The sequence below is a fragment of the Pan troglodytes genome, chromosome 13 (genome assembly GCF_028858775.2).
Source record: "Pan troglodytes isolate AG18354 chromosome 13, NHGRI_mPanTro3-v2.0_pri, whole genome shotgun sequence".
Classification (NCBI taxonomy): Eukaryota; Metazoa; Chordata; class Mammalia; order Primates; family Hominidae; genus Pan; species Pan troglodytes.
The window spans coordinates 20,325,272-20,340,669 of record NC_072411.2 but is presented as its reverse complement, the minus strand read 5'-3'; the positions used below and the strand labels follow the sequence as shown (position 1 = coordinate 20,340,669).

Genomic DNA, 15,398 nt, shown 5'->3' with positions numbered 1-15,398 from the left:
ATGGGTTATTATAACACAACCCAAATGTCATCAGCCTTCCCGGCCTGTGCATATGAAGGCAGTCATGTTCACAAACACAATACTGAGGCCTGGTTTTTACTGACATGTGTTCACTGGAACTCCTGGCTCCCTTGCAGTGACCTCCTGCTCCAGGTGCTTCTGTGAGTTCCCAGGAGGATGCTTCCTCCTGGGAAACTGGTGCAAGCTCTAGTCACCTCACAGTGTCCTCTCCAGGTCCAGGTCCCCTGCCACTGTCTGCCACCTGCACAGCTATGTGGGGAGCCAGCATTCATACCAGTATTGCTCTTCCAAAGCCAAATCTAGTGATGCCCCGGGGATGGAAGGGCTGCTTCTGCAGAGGTGGGAGAGCATCCCCTCCCCAAAGCCAGTCTCCCACCACACCACACCTCCAAAAGACCCCCAGAAACAGCTGCCAGTGCCCGGCTCTTAGTCTCTCATCACATGTTGCTCAGAAGCATTCCGGCACTAAACACCGCACCAAGAAGCTAACAACGCTGTCATCATCCTAACTCCATTTTATTTTTAAATATAAGATTTATAATTATCACTTAAAAGATATATACATCCTCTACATTTCATTTTTTTATCCAGAAACTTTAATTGCAGAGATGGCTGGCATGTAAATGGACGCAAGGGGCCACAGTGGCCCGCAGAAAGCAAATGGAAGGGACTGACCTACTGGTGACTTTCATTCTAGAATCAGGTATGTGTTGAGTGCTTTGCCCCGCAGGTTCCTCATCTCCTCGAGCAGCTTCTCTCCGGCCTTCTCTGCTGGTTGTGCTTGATCTTTCACTTCTCTGAGTATCAAAAAACCCAAGAAGGAAACATGAGGACACTTAATAAAACCACGCAAATCACCCCCCGCCAGCAGTGCTGGTGAAGGTCGGAGGAGCATTTCGTTTAATATACAAAGAAGGTTTTCACCACAGTTATGAAAACACTCAGCTTATGAATGATTCAAACCTCGCTTCTGGCCTCAGCTGCATCAGTTTCTGAGCACGGGCAAGTTACCTAAGAATCCACAGCCCCTGTTTCCTGATGTGCGAATGGTGTAATTCCCATCTCCCAGCATTGTAGCGAAGGTGAAGTGAGATCTTATTCACAGAGATCCTGGTGTGAGGTCTTCTAAGTGCTCAGTCAACACTGGCTGGTTTTTCATCTTTATGAATGAGGTAGATACACACTATTTCTGACTCTGGCAATGGCTCCAGAAGAGTGAGCACCTCAGGGAGGGTTGTGCAGCTGGACCAAGTAGTGGCTGATGTGGAGCCGAGGCTGATGTGGGTGTGGCGGGGGTTGCTGGGTAGAACTTTGACTGGACATGGTGTAAAATGAGGCTATCAATTGATGGGTGCAGTGGGAGTAGACAAAGGGCTGAGAGATGGGGAGGACCTGGGCTTCTTAGGGGCCAGCTTGCCTCTTGGTGGGCTGGGGCCAAGGGTTAAGATGGAGACTCGGCTCAGAGACTGTCATGGTGCTCACCAGCATCCAGATATGCGGGAGGAAATGATGAGTGTTTCGGTTAAAAGGCCATATGTCTTGTTCAAAGACTGTGAACTCAGCTATATAATCTGCTTGGGCAATATAAATCCAAGATAAAATAAAGTGCTTCTGAGACATTTTTTAAAAGAGGGTGACATGTTTGGCAAATGGCTGACAGTTTTGGAAAACCAGAAATACCTGAAAATGGAGAATTAAGATGTTCCCTAATGCACAAAATTAAAGAAATTAATTGGTACCATTTTATGGAATCATGTCTAAAAATATATAGATCCTGTCTCCCCTTAGAGATACTAATGATTGAGTAGTACTGTGTTGATCTAAGGAGTGCTGAAAAATGTGTCAGCAACTAAAGTCACAGTCTCACAGTTCCTTGAACATTTTATGGGGAATGTGATTCCCCTGTGGGCCTTGAAAGGGCCGAGACCGCTGTCCAGGCAGCAGAGAATCTCTCTGGTGAATTTCAGCCATTGAGTGAAAGCAGATGATTCTTTGCATCCATGAAAATAAACGTTTGCCAGAAACCAAATAAAGAACAGTCTTCAGGGGGAAATGGGACACTGTTGATGTGTTCTTTTTGTTCCGTCCCTGTCTGTCCAGGCTCTGGGTGTCTGGCAGGGAGGACTCTGTTGGCTTCTGGCTGGAGAGAAGGAGGTGAGGAAGAGGAAAAAGTAGGAACAGAGAGGGAAAAACTGAGCACAGGATTAGGCTTGATGTGAGCTGAGGAGAGTTTCTGAACCAAATCACTTTTGAAAATGGTCTGTGGGATATCAACTTGCTGAAATACTATGCAGCCAATAAAATGATAATTATGTTGACAATTTTCGTTCACAAAAAATGTACATATAATAATTTTACCTGCCAAAGAGGTAAATTAAAAATGTCATGGAAATGTTTATTGCAAATGTGTGAAATGTATGTATGTTTTTTGAAAAAATTAGAAGCTGACTTGGTGTGCAGAAAATGTTTATAGTTCATCGTTAGTTTATTTTTTTGTAAAGTACTAAAAATACGTAAAAAATGATATACCACTTTGAGTGAATATGTAAAGTAATAAATTCTATTTCGTTTAATGATAATTTGATAACCAAATGCCATTCAACATTAGCTCCATGGTATGAAGAGTGAAGACTCATGTAAAAGAGCGAGTGAGTAGATAGGTATTGAATATTACCTTGCTCCTGGGGCAAGCCATTCTATGTCCAGAGGTAATATTTGAAGTAGAAAAAAAAAAAGGTTTTCATTTAAAACCCTATGTCAGTTTTTTGAAACTTGAAGCAAAACACAAAGTGCATCTATGTGTTGAGGGGCAAGAGGTTTTATGTGCTGGGTAGCAGAACACAATATTCTATTAATTAACTAATTAATTAATTAACTGATCAAAACAGATGCTTACTGGAATTCCATTTAAAATTTTGTTTCTTACATTTTCTTTTACCAGAAACTGCCAATCTGTTTTCTGAGCAGTGTTGGCTGCTGCAGGTCTCTGGAACTATCACAGACAAACCAGAGAGACCTCATACTGCTCTAAGAAATGTGAGCATTCCTTTCAGAAAAGGCAGGCCCCCCACAACAAAGCAGACGACAAACTGAGAAAATAAATTTGCAGCATATATAAGAAAGGGTAATTATTTTTAATAAACAAGGGACTCTTGCAAATAAGGAAGAAATATAGGCAAAATAGGCAAAACAAGTCCCTCATAAAAGAAGAGAAATGGTTGAAAAGCATAGATAAGTTTTTAGTATAACTTGTAAACAAAGAATTAAAATAATGAGATGGTCTTTTAAAAAGTTCTGTCTCATTGATAAAGATGAAAAAAAAAGATGACACTATTCCATGTTGTCCAGGGCATTTGAATGCAGGCAGCTCTAACCTCTACCAGTAGGAGAGATGGTAACACACTATCTGGATGGTCATTAAGCAATATATATTAAAACCTTAAAATGCTCATTGATCTAGAATTTAGCCTAAGAAAACAGTCTGATAAGTTTGAAAGGAATTATAGCACAAGGATGTTTGTTGCAGAACTATTGATAACGGAAAACACTGCAAAGAGTTTACACGTTCATTGGCAGATTGTTGATTAAATAAATTATGGTACATCTACTCGGAAATATAATTCATATGTATATTTATAAGTATGTGCTTATGATATGTTGTTAAATAAAAGTGCAGAAGATAAAACAATATGTATAATATGATTGAATTTTGTTAAAACCATATGTATTTATATTTTATTTATTTATTTTTTTGAGATGGAGTTTTGCTCTTGTCACCCAGCTGGAGTGCAATGGCGCGATCTTGGCTCACTGAAACCTTTGCCTCCCAGGTTCAAGCGATTCTCCTGCCTCAGCCTCCCTAACACCTGGGATTATAGGCACCTGCCACCACGCCCAGTTAATTTTTGTATTTTTAGTAGAGATGGGGTTTCACCATTTTGGCCAGGCTGGTCTCTAACTGCTGACCTCAGGTGATCCACCCGCCCCAGCCTCCCAAAGTGCTGGGATTACAGGCATGAGCCACCACGCCCGGTATTTATATTTTAAACCACATATGATGGTTTCCATATATATGGAAAATATATATTTAACTATATATATTTATATATATTTAACTATATATATTTATATATATTTAACTATATATATTTATATATATTTAACTATATATATTTATATATATTTAACCATATAATATATATTTAAACCATATACATGGTTTAAAATATAAGTACATATATAAATACATAATATAAATATATAAATATAAATATATATCCATATTTTTGGAGGACCACACAACAAAATGTATGTTACTACCTTTGGGTGGTTGTTTTTATCATATTTAAAATTTTTTATATTTTCTAATTTTTAACATAATATAAAGGCATTTTTCAAAGAAAAAGAATAAAAATAAACTTTATACATGGAATTTCAAACTTATAAAGCATATGAACTATAGGTGGTTTACATTAAAAAGTATTCTTCAAAATTTTTGTTTTAATTTGTATTTCTTTCATTACAATGAGAAGGAACACATTTTATATGTTTATTACTGTGTTTTTGAAACCAATTTTTCAAGGGATGATGCTTGCTTGGCTAGTTAGCCCCTGATGGAGAGGAGGAGAGAACATTTACTGAGCTCTGGTTCACATCAGGCAACTGGCTAGGTGCTTCCATGGCTGGCATCTCATTTCATCCTTACATTTGCCCTGTGACAGGGAGATTTTATTTTCTGCATGCTACAGATGAGGAAACTGAGGCTCAGAGTTGATAAGGACAATAACTTGGCTTGAGATTTTCTATGTATAAACGGTGCAGCTCCAGATGGTCTGGCTCCAGAGCCAGTTCTTTATACAGAATGAAACTCAATCAGCTATTAATAAGAAACAAACACATCCTGAAATTGATTGATAAGCACATGGAAAATTGATTTCAGTTTTTAAAGGCTTACTTGATAACAAGATTTCAGGGAGTGTAATTGTGCCTAAAATAAAATACACATCTAAATATATGAAGCACCAGAAATGTGTCTCTTTCAAAGACTGAGCTATTTAGACTCAGACAACATGACACTTTTGTACTTTATGCAGAACAAATTTCATCCAAGATTACCTTTTAATAAGGCATAAAAGCATCCACTTACTTCTCCTTCCTGATGTCCTTGTAGTTCAACATAGGGAATTCCACTTTGATCATTTCTGGAGTCAACATAACTTCTACATTCTGCTCACAGAGCTCACTGCAAAGTAATAAGATGTTTAGTGGGCACTGCTTTTCCTTCCCAGTGTAAAAATAGGAATGAAATATTGTGATCATTTAGGAGTTATGCAATTCTTGTGGTATTCAACTTTAGTTCCATCTACTTTTGTTGTTTACATTAAAAGAAGCATAAGGTTGATAAATTGCTGTCCACCAACAAACAATGGTAGGCATAATGGTAGTTATTTATAACCAGAGAATAAAAAGTAATTTTTAAAAATGGGGGTTACAGAATTCACATTCTTTTCCAGTGCACATGGAACATTTACCAAAATTGACCATCTCTTGGGCTATAAAGAAAGCCTGAAAGATTTCAAAAGACCAAAATTAGTCGGAATATGTTGTCTCTCCACAATGGAATTAGAATAGAAATCACCAGCAAAGAAGACAACTAGAAAGCCCACAATGGCTTTAAAATTAAACACTATATTGCTAAATAGTCTAGTTTTTTTTTTTTTCAATCTTTTTGTGGTCTGCTATCCCTTAGAGCCAGGGGTCAGTAAACTTTTTCTCTAGAGACTTAATGGGTCATATGGTCTTTGTTACAACTACACAACTTTTTTTTTTCTTGGCTGTTGTAGCAAGAGAGAAATCATAGAAAAATACGTAAGTGAATGGGTGTGGTTGTGTTGCAATAATGCTTTATTTACAAATACAGGTGGTGGGCCACATTTGGTTCTGAGCTATAGTCTGCTGACCTCTGGCCTAGAGCTTTGTTGTTTGATGGTTCAAGCTGGGCCACTGCATGTTTGGGTTTCAGCTGGAGCAAAGCAGGGAGGGATGGTGTGCAGGAGACACACTCACTCTGTTAAGAGCTGACCTCAGGAGTGGACTGTATCTTGTCTGCTAACATTCCATCAGCAAACACTTAGTAAAATGGATAACTTAACTGCAAGGGAGGCTGGGAAACTTAGCCTCTAGTTTCAGTGATTCTAGGACTTTAGAAGAACAGGACAACGAATTTTTTGACAGCACCCATCTCCACCACACTCAATTAGAGAAATGCTTCCAAGATCATCAAAGGGCAACAAAGGCTTCAGAAGTCTGGAATTACAAACAGGGACACTTTACTCAGCAGTGACATATGTAAAAAGAGGTGGGCATGACAATTTTCTATTAAGAAAAATACCCTTGAAATCTGCAAAAGTTGTTCTAGCCTCATTAGATTGAAAGCTAATATTTACTGAGTAGCTGCTATATGCAAATCACTATGCTGGTGCTTTGCAAACATTATCTTCCCATTAGCAGTTTCTTTGTCTCAAAGGTGGGCATAATAATAAGAGCTCATGATAAGGATTAAATGAGACTGTTTGCAAAGCACTCCCTGGCACACATTTAATGCTCAGTGAGTGTTGGTTATTATAATTACTATTCTCATCAGCATCAGCATCTCCTTTAATTCTGACAACCCTCTATGAAGTAGATACAACTATTCCCATTTCAAAGATGAGGAAACGGAGTCAAAATAGTGTGCACATCAGTGCTGAATGGAGGAGGAGTTGGGTATGTTTGTATCTGCTGAACATCTCCCCAGTGGGCCTGGCGGAAAGAAGCTGAAGCAAATATGAATCACCCCACCCTGGCTGCAGTCCTCTCAAGAAATGCTGTCATGCAGTGATTTGAGTAGATGGCAAATCAACATTCCTTTTCGGAACTGAAGTCCAAGCTTTAGAAGCTCAGGTATTGTCAAGTATCATTGCATGTGGGCAGGTCTTATTTGCCTCACATATTTAGGATTCCACTAATTGATTACTTACTTGTAAAAATGTACTTAAACTATCAATATAGTATGTGTTTATAAAAGAAAAAATAGAAACCGTAATCAACAAATACTTATTTTTGAGTATATATGGTGTGAAAGATGCTGTAGTCTCATGTGTAATAAACCATTTCCTGCAATCACAAGCAGGCTGGCAGTGATCCTAGTCTGATCATGACAGTGATAATTTGCTATCAATGCTTATCAGAATTTCTTTGCTTTATCACAGCTGATGGTGTAATTTAGAATGCAAAAGTTTTTATGTGTTAAGAATGAAAACATTTTTGAACAATGGCGCTAAGGAGTGCAGATCAGTAGGGTTGCTACAGGAGGCCAGGTCCTCAGATGGCCTCGGTCAACCCAGCTCTTCCCCCTCTTTCTTGCAATTCTTCGACAAGGATGTACTGAGAATGCAACATCCTAAGATAAACAACAGGGCTGTGTCCTTGTTCCTCTCAGAACAGAAAGTTCTGTAATGCTTAGGCTCAGCGATCCCTGTGACACTCAGGGAATAAAACCCAAAGTAAAGTGCTTTTGGGGTCCCTCAGCTGTGATGCAATGTGGGAGACATGCAGACGAGACTGCATCTACGCTGGGCAGCTTCACTAAGCCTTGGTGGACTGGCTCACCCTGGATCCTAGGCTTCTGTTTATTCTTGCTGCCTATCTATGAGTCATACATCTGCTTTGCCTGACTAACTGTTCTTGCATTCTGTCTCACTGTTCTTGCGTTCTGTCTCACTAAACTACACCTAAGAACCTTTGCAGATGTCAAAGAAACAGAAAAATATGTTGATAAATATGGACGCTCCTTGACTTACAATGAGGTTAGGTCCCATTAGACCCATCATGAGTTGTAAATATCGTGAGTTGAAAGTGCATTTTTGACTTATGATAATTTCTACTCATAATGGGCTTATCTGGATAGAACCTCATCGTAAGTCGAGGAGTGTACTGGATGAGAATCACTTTCACACCACTGTAAAGCTGAAAAATCATAAGTCAAACCAATGTAAGCCAGGTACCATCTGCAGTTTCCATAATATTTTGATAAGTGACAGGAGTTAAATACTGAGAGCTTCATTCGCGAAGTGAGAAAGCAAAGACCACGTATAGGCACAATTCATTCATGAGCCGCATCTCAAATAAAAATGAAGATACCCATCTCACCACAGAAATATACTTCAGAACACTTCCTTCACTCACTTCAAGGCAATGCAGTCCCAGGTAGCTGCTACCAGCGCAGGAGTCAGAGCCAAATGCAGAATGATCAGGCAGGCACAGGGCTCGGCGCTTTGCCTGAACAGTGATCACAGCCCAGACCTTTCATGCCAGTACTTCACGCCAGGCAAACAGAAGCACGCAGGAGCATCTGGCTTTTGGTAAAGCAGCTAAGCTGGCCTCTTGTGTTTCCAGCTTTTCACTAGTGCCCTCCTCGTGTTTTCCCAGAACTCCCCACTGGACCAGGAGTCTTCTCATTCCCATCACCTCTCCTGCCACTGACCCTCAAGCCTGAACTCTAAAAACGCTCTGGTGATTTTATACTGAGTTATAAGTGAGACTTAAACTGTTCCCTCCCCAGAGGTAGTTTAATAGAAACAAAGCGCAAAGCTAAAGGAATGGGTCTTCAGTAACAGGAGTTCAGGAAATAGCGGGTAGGGAGGAACTCTGGGACCAAGAGTCTTCCTAATGTGCCGGAGCTCTTGTCATGCAGGGCTGGTGGCCTTCTTTGTGCTATACCCCGACTCTGTCGTCACAGATACAGCAGCAGATCCAGGTGCTCCTTTATACCCCCAAAGACATGAAAAATCAAAATTTAAAAATATCAGAAATATGTATTCATCTTTGACACTTGAGACATAACACTGGATGGAGGAAAACCTCTTGGGACATGAATACCTCTTCATCTGATGTTTTGGAAATCTAACCATGTATCTTCTCTTATTCTTATTTTCTCACAATGTTACTATGGGGTGATACAACTTCATTCTAAAGTGAGCTGTTGCTTGCCTACCAAGTGTCAGATACCGGGCTAGGGGTTTGGAATACCAGGGTCATTAATGGTAGTATATCTAATTATCAAAACCTTACTATGTGTGAGGCACTGAACTAAACATTGGACATGTAGTAATTCATTTGCTTTTCATAGCCACCCAGGAGATGGGTCCTGGGATCATTCCATTTGAAGATGAGGACATTGGGGCCCTGAGAGGTGAAGTCAGTGGCCCAAGGTGTACTGTGAGTGAGTGGCGGTGGTGGGGGTGGTGGTGTTGAACCCACAGCCTACCCCTTCATCACACTATTCTATACAACATTTCGGGTGCTCTATAATCTTCTAATGGAATCTAATTTTAATGAGAGATGAGTTTGTATACAACCTTATGCTATGTTGGTTAATTAAACTAGAAAACTTAAATGAATTTTACTTTTGCCTGGTAGAAAGTATCTGCTTTAAAACATATGGAACTTCTAATTTTCTCCCTGAAATTATGTGGTGATATAATAAGTAGCTAAGTATATTTTTAAAAAAGAGGAAGTAATGACTCAGATCTAGAGGCATTTGCAAATGGGGCAATGCCAGGTGAGCCAGCTGGAAACACGTGTGAGCTGGACGTACGAATGCTGTATGCTGTGGTGCTCATGATGGAGAAGCTGCCCTGGGACAAGGGCACAGGCTCTGCTTGGCTGAGGTTTCCCATTCTCAGCTCTGCTGCTGTGTCTGTAGCCATCAATTGTAAATGAGCATACGGATAGGAGATTCAAAACCATTTCACTGGCTGTTGCGTGCTGATCAGTAAAATCAAATGTAAGTGCCTTACTTCTGGACTTGTATTTCTTTATGCCCATCCAAGTCCTACCTATCTTTCACATACTAACCCAAGTCCATGTCACCACTGAAGCCTTCCAAGGCCATTTGGCACCACCTCAGATCTCTCCCTTGAGCTCCTGGAAGAGCTAAAGATCAGGAAGCCATAGAGCTTAGAGACTGTCGATTCTCCACCACGAATTTAACATCTGATCTAGGTGATGGTACAGATGGGTGTTAGCCTTGTCTTCTCATTTGAGTTGCAAGCTCAGGAACTGTGTGCTGTTCTGAAGTTCCTCACAGCACCTCACATATTTTTGGAAAACAGACCACATTAGAGGCCAAAGATTAAAAAAAAAAAAATACCGTTCTACTGTTTCTAGTCTGTCCTCTTCTGGTAAGGCATCAAGAATGGCAGGGACGTCTATCGGAAGCATAAATGAATTGAAGGAATCGCAGCTGTGGAAAAACCACAAAAGCAGTCAAAGATAGAGTCACACTAGAAGTCTTGGGGTCTTTACATAATTTTCTAAAGAATTTTTATTTTACCGCTGGCGAGGCCTCTACTACTCTGTCCTTCCTCACTCTTGAAAAGCCATTTATAGTTCCCAGAGGCAAAGGCAGGGGATGCAATAGGCCCCAGGCAAACCTGGGAGAATGTTGCCAAGTAAGACACTTCCTGGAGTTTAAAAAGAGAATCATAGAATTTTTCAGTTTGTAGTGTTTAAAATTGTATTATCTCCTGGGGTGAGTGTAGTTAGATACTGATATGGTTTGGTCCTGTCCCCAGCAAGTCTCAGGTTGAATAGTAGTCCCCAGTGTTGGAGGTGGAGCCTGGTGGGAGGTGATTGGATCATGGGGGTGGAGTTCTCAGGAATGGGTTAGCACCATCCCCTTGGTGCTGTTCTCATGATGGTGAGTGAGTGAGTTATCTTGAGATCTGGTTGTTTAAAAGTGTGTGGCACCTCCTCGTCACTCTTCCTCCTGCTCTGGCCATGTGAGGTGCTGGCTTCCCCTTTGCCTTCCGCCATGATTGTAAGTCTCCAGAGGCCTCCGCAGAAGCCGAGCAGAAGCTGTCCTGCTTCCTGTACAGCTTATGGAACCATGAGCCAATTAAACCTCTTTTCTTTATAAATTAGTCAGTTTCAGGCATTTGTTTATAGCAATGAGAGAACAGGCTAATACAGGTAGTTTACTTTTGGTCCTAGGATTTTCCCTCCACCTTTATACTCCTTCTTAGACATTCTATTCCATTTCATAGCTTCCTCCCCACCTCCTTGTGTATTGTTTAGTATTATAACTTTAGAGCTTTATATAAAAATTCCTGGCTATTGAGAATGTTACAGGAATTGAGATAGGGTGGAAAATACATTGTTATTTTTAAACTTGGCAGCAGCTCTTTGTTTCAAGTGGATGGAATGAGCACTTTTTTGGGGTCTCGACTCCTTCCATACACACATTTCAGATGATATAGAAGGAATAAAAACGGAACACACAACAGCAAAGAGAACAACAGAAAAGACATCAGTGGATAAAAGTTTTCAATCATTTTCTGGAATAAATTTCTAGAACCCTAGAGAATGCTGTCTCATGAAAAACAGCGAAGAATGACAGAGCCTGGAGCCCACTCGGAAGGAAACAGACCTCCTCACAGATGCTGGAAAGGCTGAGGCTGAAGGTAGGGCAGGAGGCAGCAATGGAAAGCAGGGATTAACTGATGGCTCCTTTGTGTGTGCACATATGTCTTTGTGATAAGATTCTTATCTTTGTTTTGTTATTGTGCAAAAATGCACCCCCTTGCCAAGTATGAAGACTGGCTGGAAAAAAAATTATAGCACCATGGTTTTGACTAATGGGAAGTGAATGAGGAAAGCATCTGTGAGCTGATATAGAATGACTTTCTGGAGATAGTAAGTGAAAAAAACAAATGCAGAAAAGCATATCTAGAATGCCACTTTTTGTATAAGACAGAAGGGAAAAAAAGAAAAATGTATATATTCTGCTTACCATTATAAAGAGAAACACAGGAAGGATACATTAGAAGACCAAGCTGGCTACCTGCCAGGGGCTGGAGGGAGATGGGAGGGAGTGACACTTCCCTGAATATGCCTTTAATGTAGTTTTGAGTTTGGAAAACGTTAATGTTCAACATATTGAAAAAATAAAATTAAATCAATAAGAAAGTGAAATAAAAAACAAAGGCTGAAAGCAAACTGAAACAAATCATAATACTTCACAGAAATTCCATAAACACACTGGAAGGAAAGAAAGACAGAGAGAGAGAGAGACAGACAGAGAGAGACAGAGAGAGAGAGAGCTAAAGGAATGAGAAAAGAAAGAGAAAAGAAAAAGAAATTACCCAAGTAACTTACTACAAGTTATTTGACTACATACCCAAAGACTTGGGTGGGAGGGGGTGGGGGGGGGGGACCTGGAAACCAATCTGAACTTATTTTGCATGTTTATTAAGGTGGTTATGGATCAAGCAATTCTGAAATGATTTTTGATGTATTATAAGATTGAGTAAGTAAATGTATTAGAAGCCAGGGTTCTCACAGTGGAAGAAGGGAGATACAAATATGGAATGGTGGAAAGCAAGCAATAACTCTATGGATATGGACTGGAACTGTAGGCATTGGTGTGAATTCATGCTTTCTAAAATATGGATATGTATGAGTATATGTGTGTTTATATGCACATACATTACATATATATGTATGTTGCATATATCTTTGTGTGTACATTGTGTGTGCGTGTGTGTATCCCTGACTTTGTCTGCTGAATAGGCCAAGAAGCAAACCCCGCCCCACCCCAGAAGCAATGTGTATACATAGCACCCAGATTTTGGTCTTTAATCCCATTTCCCACCAAAACAAACCTGGGCCCGGAGACATAGAGCTTATCCTTGTTAGTAACTGACTTCATGATAAAGAATCCAGGTTCTATTAGAAAATTCTACCAAAACTTTACTTTAGAACATGTATAGTCAGAGGGAATTCCCACTAAGAAGAGGGACTGAGAAGTTCAGGGTCTGGGCCGCTCGCCAGCGACCAGGCTGGTCTAGCACAATGGAATGGCAGCAACCAAGAGCTTTTCATGAAGCAAAACTTACCCAGTTTTTAAATTCTGAGACCAGTTCCTCTCACTTTTTTTGTGTGTGTTAAATATATTCATTTAAAATTGAAATAGTGATGACAGTAGATGGTGGTGGTTGGGCATTTTTAAAATTTGTTTTGCTTTTATTTATTTTTTAAATTTTTGTTTATTTTCTTTTGAGATGGAGTCTTGTTTCGCTGCCCAGGCGGGAGTGCAGTGGCATAATATTGGTTCACTGCAAGCTCTGCCTCCCGGGTTGAAGCAATTCTCCTGCTTCAGCCTCCTGAATAGCTGGGATTACAGGCGCCCGCCACCATACCTAACTAATTTTTGTATTTTTAGTAGAGACGAGGTTTCACCATGTTGTCCAGGCTGGTCTTGAACTCCTGACCTCAAGTGATCCTCCTGCCTTGGCCTCCCAAAGTGCTGGGATTATAGGCATAAACCAATGTTTCTGGCTGTTGCTTTGTTTAATTTTAATGTCCTGGCCAGTCACGGTGGCTCACGCCTGTAATCCCAGCACTTTGGGAGGCTAAGGTGGGCGGATTGCTTGAGGTCAGGAGTTCGAGACCAACCTGGCCAACATGGTGAAACCCTGTCTCTACTAAAAATACAAAAAATTAGCCGGGTGTGGTGGCCCACGCCCGTAGTCCTAGCTACTCAGGAGGCTGAGGCAGAGAATCACTTGAACCTGGGAGGCGGAGGTTGCAGTGAGCTGAGATCGTGCCACTGCACTCCAGCCTGGGTGACAGAGTGAGACTCCATCTAAAAATATATATATATATTTAATGTCCTTACTTGACAAAGTAAAACCCTGACAACGCCAAGACAGTTCTCAAAGTTCTTCTGGACATTTCACTCATCTATGAAATCAGAAAGTCTGGGAACTATTGGGTTAGATAATTTCTTCAGTTGTCACTGACTCTCTGATTTTATGGAAGTCCAAAGAGATTTAACAAGTTATCTCTGAATTTACTGAAGAGTAAAGAAATAAATGAGCTGCTTCGATTATTACGAATACAAAAATGACTTGGAATAAATAAACACTAACTATATTGCATGGTTTAACAACAAACAGTTGTCAGGGGCAAAAGATACAAGGCAAACCTCATAAGTAATAGGAGCTAATTTATTCAAGCAAAATGGCTGCAAAGTTGGAATATCATTAATGGATTTATAGGAAGTTGCTATGGACTGAATTTTGTGTTGTCCCCAAATTCATGTTGAAACATAACTCCCAGGCCAGGTGCAGTGCCTCACACCCGTAATCCCAACACTTTGGGAGGCCGAGATGGGAGGATCACTTGAGGCCAGGAGTTTGAGATCAGCCCGGGCAACATAGCAAGACCCTATCCCTATTTACATTAAAAATAACAAGAACTTAACCCCCAATGTGATGGTATTTGGAGATGGAGCCTTTGGGAGGTGGGTTAGGTCACAGGGGTGGAGCCCTCATGAATAGGATTAGTGCCTATCAAAGAGGCCTGAGAAGCTGGGTGCAGTGGCTCCACTTCTGTAATCCCAGCACTTTGGGAGGCTGAGGTGGGAGGATTGCTTGAGGCCAGGAGTTCAACACCAGCCTGGGCAATGTAGCAAAACCATATCTCTACAATAAATAAATAAAATTGGCTGAGCATGATGATGCACACCTATAATCCCAGCTACTTGGGCGGTTGAGGAAGGATAATCAGTTGAGCCCAGGAGTTTGAAGCTGCAGTGAGCTATGATTATGCCACTGCACTCCAGCGTGGAAGATAGTGATATCTCATCTAAAAAAAAAAAAAAAAAAAAGGCCTGAGAGCTCCCTTCCCCTTTCTGCCATGTTTGGACACAGTGAGAAGACAACCATGTAGGAACCAGGAAGCTGGCCCTCACCAGACACCAAGTCTACTGGCACCTTGATCTCGGACTTCCCAGTCTCCAGAACTGAGAAATAAATCTCAGTTGTTCATAAATTACATCTATGGTATTTTATTATAGCTGCCCAAACGAACTAAGACAGAACTTAAAAAAGGAATTACACTTCTTATTTTGTACCTGTTTTCAGAAATAAAAACATGACCTAGAGTCTTACATCCCGTGGAAATCCATGCTAAGAAGATAGATACAGAATCCTCCCTTGATTTTATGAGCTGTTATGCAACTGCAGTTTATTTAGAAACAAACTGGCCCAACAAGAGCACTCAGGCACATAAGCTGAAAGTAACAACTCATGGTTCGAGAGTTTTCTTTAATTCATGGAGAGTTCATGTTTAATTCATGGTTATTCAAGCCCAAGGTAACTGCATTCTCACTGCTTGTTGAAAGAACAGCCTCGGGAGATTTTTTTCCAAGGACATTGCTTTGGAAAGAAAATAGGATGCTTTTTCTTGATTCTCAAGAACGGTACACGCTGACAACGGGTGGACATGGTCAGCGGGTCGCCACTTCTCACCATTCCTCATTTTTCTTATTC

The 15,398-nt window shown here is 40.5% G+C and overlaps 1 protein-coding gene across 17 annotated transcripts in view; it reads right to left on the bottom strand.

The window, feature by feature from the left end:
• Positions 1-518: 518 nt before the first annotated feature.
• The window catches only part of CFAP221 (cilia and flagella associated protein 221), a 112,568-nt gene continuing 97,688 nt past the window's right edge, over positions 519-15,398 (bottom strand). For 8 of the 17 annotated variants that reach the window (XR_010149696.1, XR_010149699.1, XR_010149700.1 and 5 more), the window contains 3 exons: positions 10,214-10,306; positions 5,168-5,263; positions 519-818 (listed from right to left, as the gene is read on the bottom strand). Coding sequence is in view for 8 of the 17 variants with exons in the window: in XM_001156763.6 (XP_001156763.3) it covers positions 710-818; positions 5,168-5,263; positions 10,214-10,306 (298 nt within the window). In the remaining 9 variants the exon portion in view is untranslated. Of the gene's footprint in view, positions 819-5,167; positions 5,264-6,173; positions 6,328-10,213; positions 10,307-10,396; positions 10,527-15,398 lie in introns of all 17 variants that reach the window. The other 9 variants (XR_010149698.1, XM_016949593.2, XM_054678897.2 and 6 more) reach the window with 4 other exon arrangements.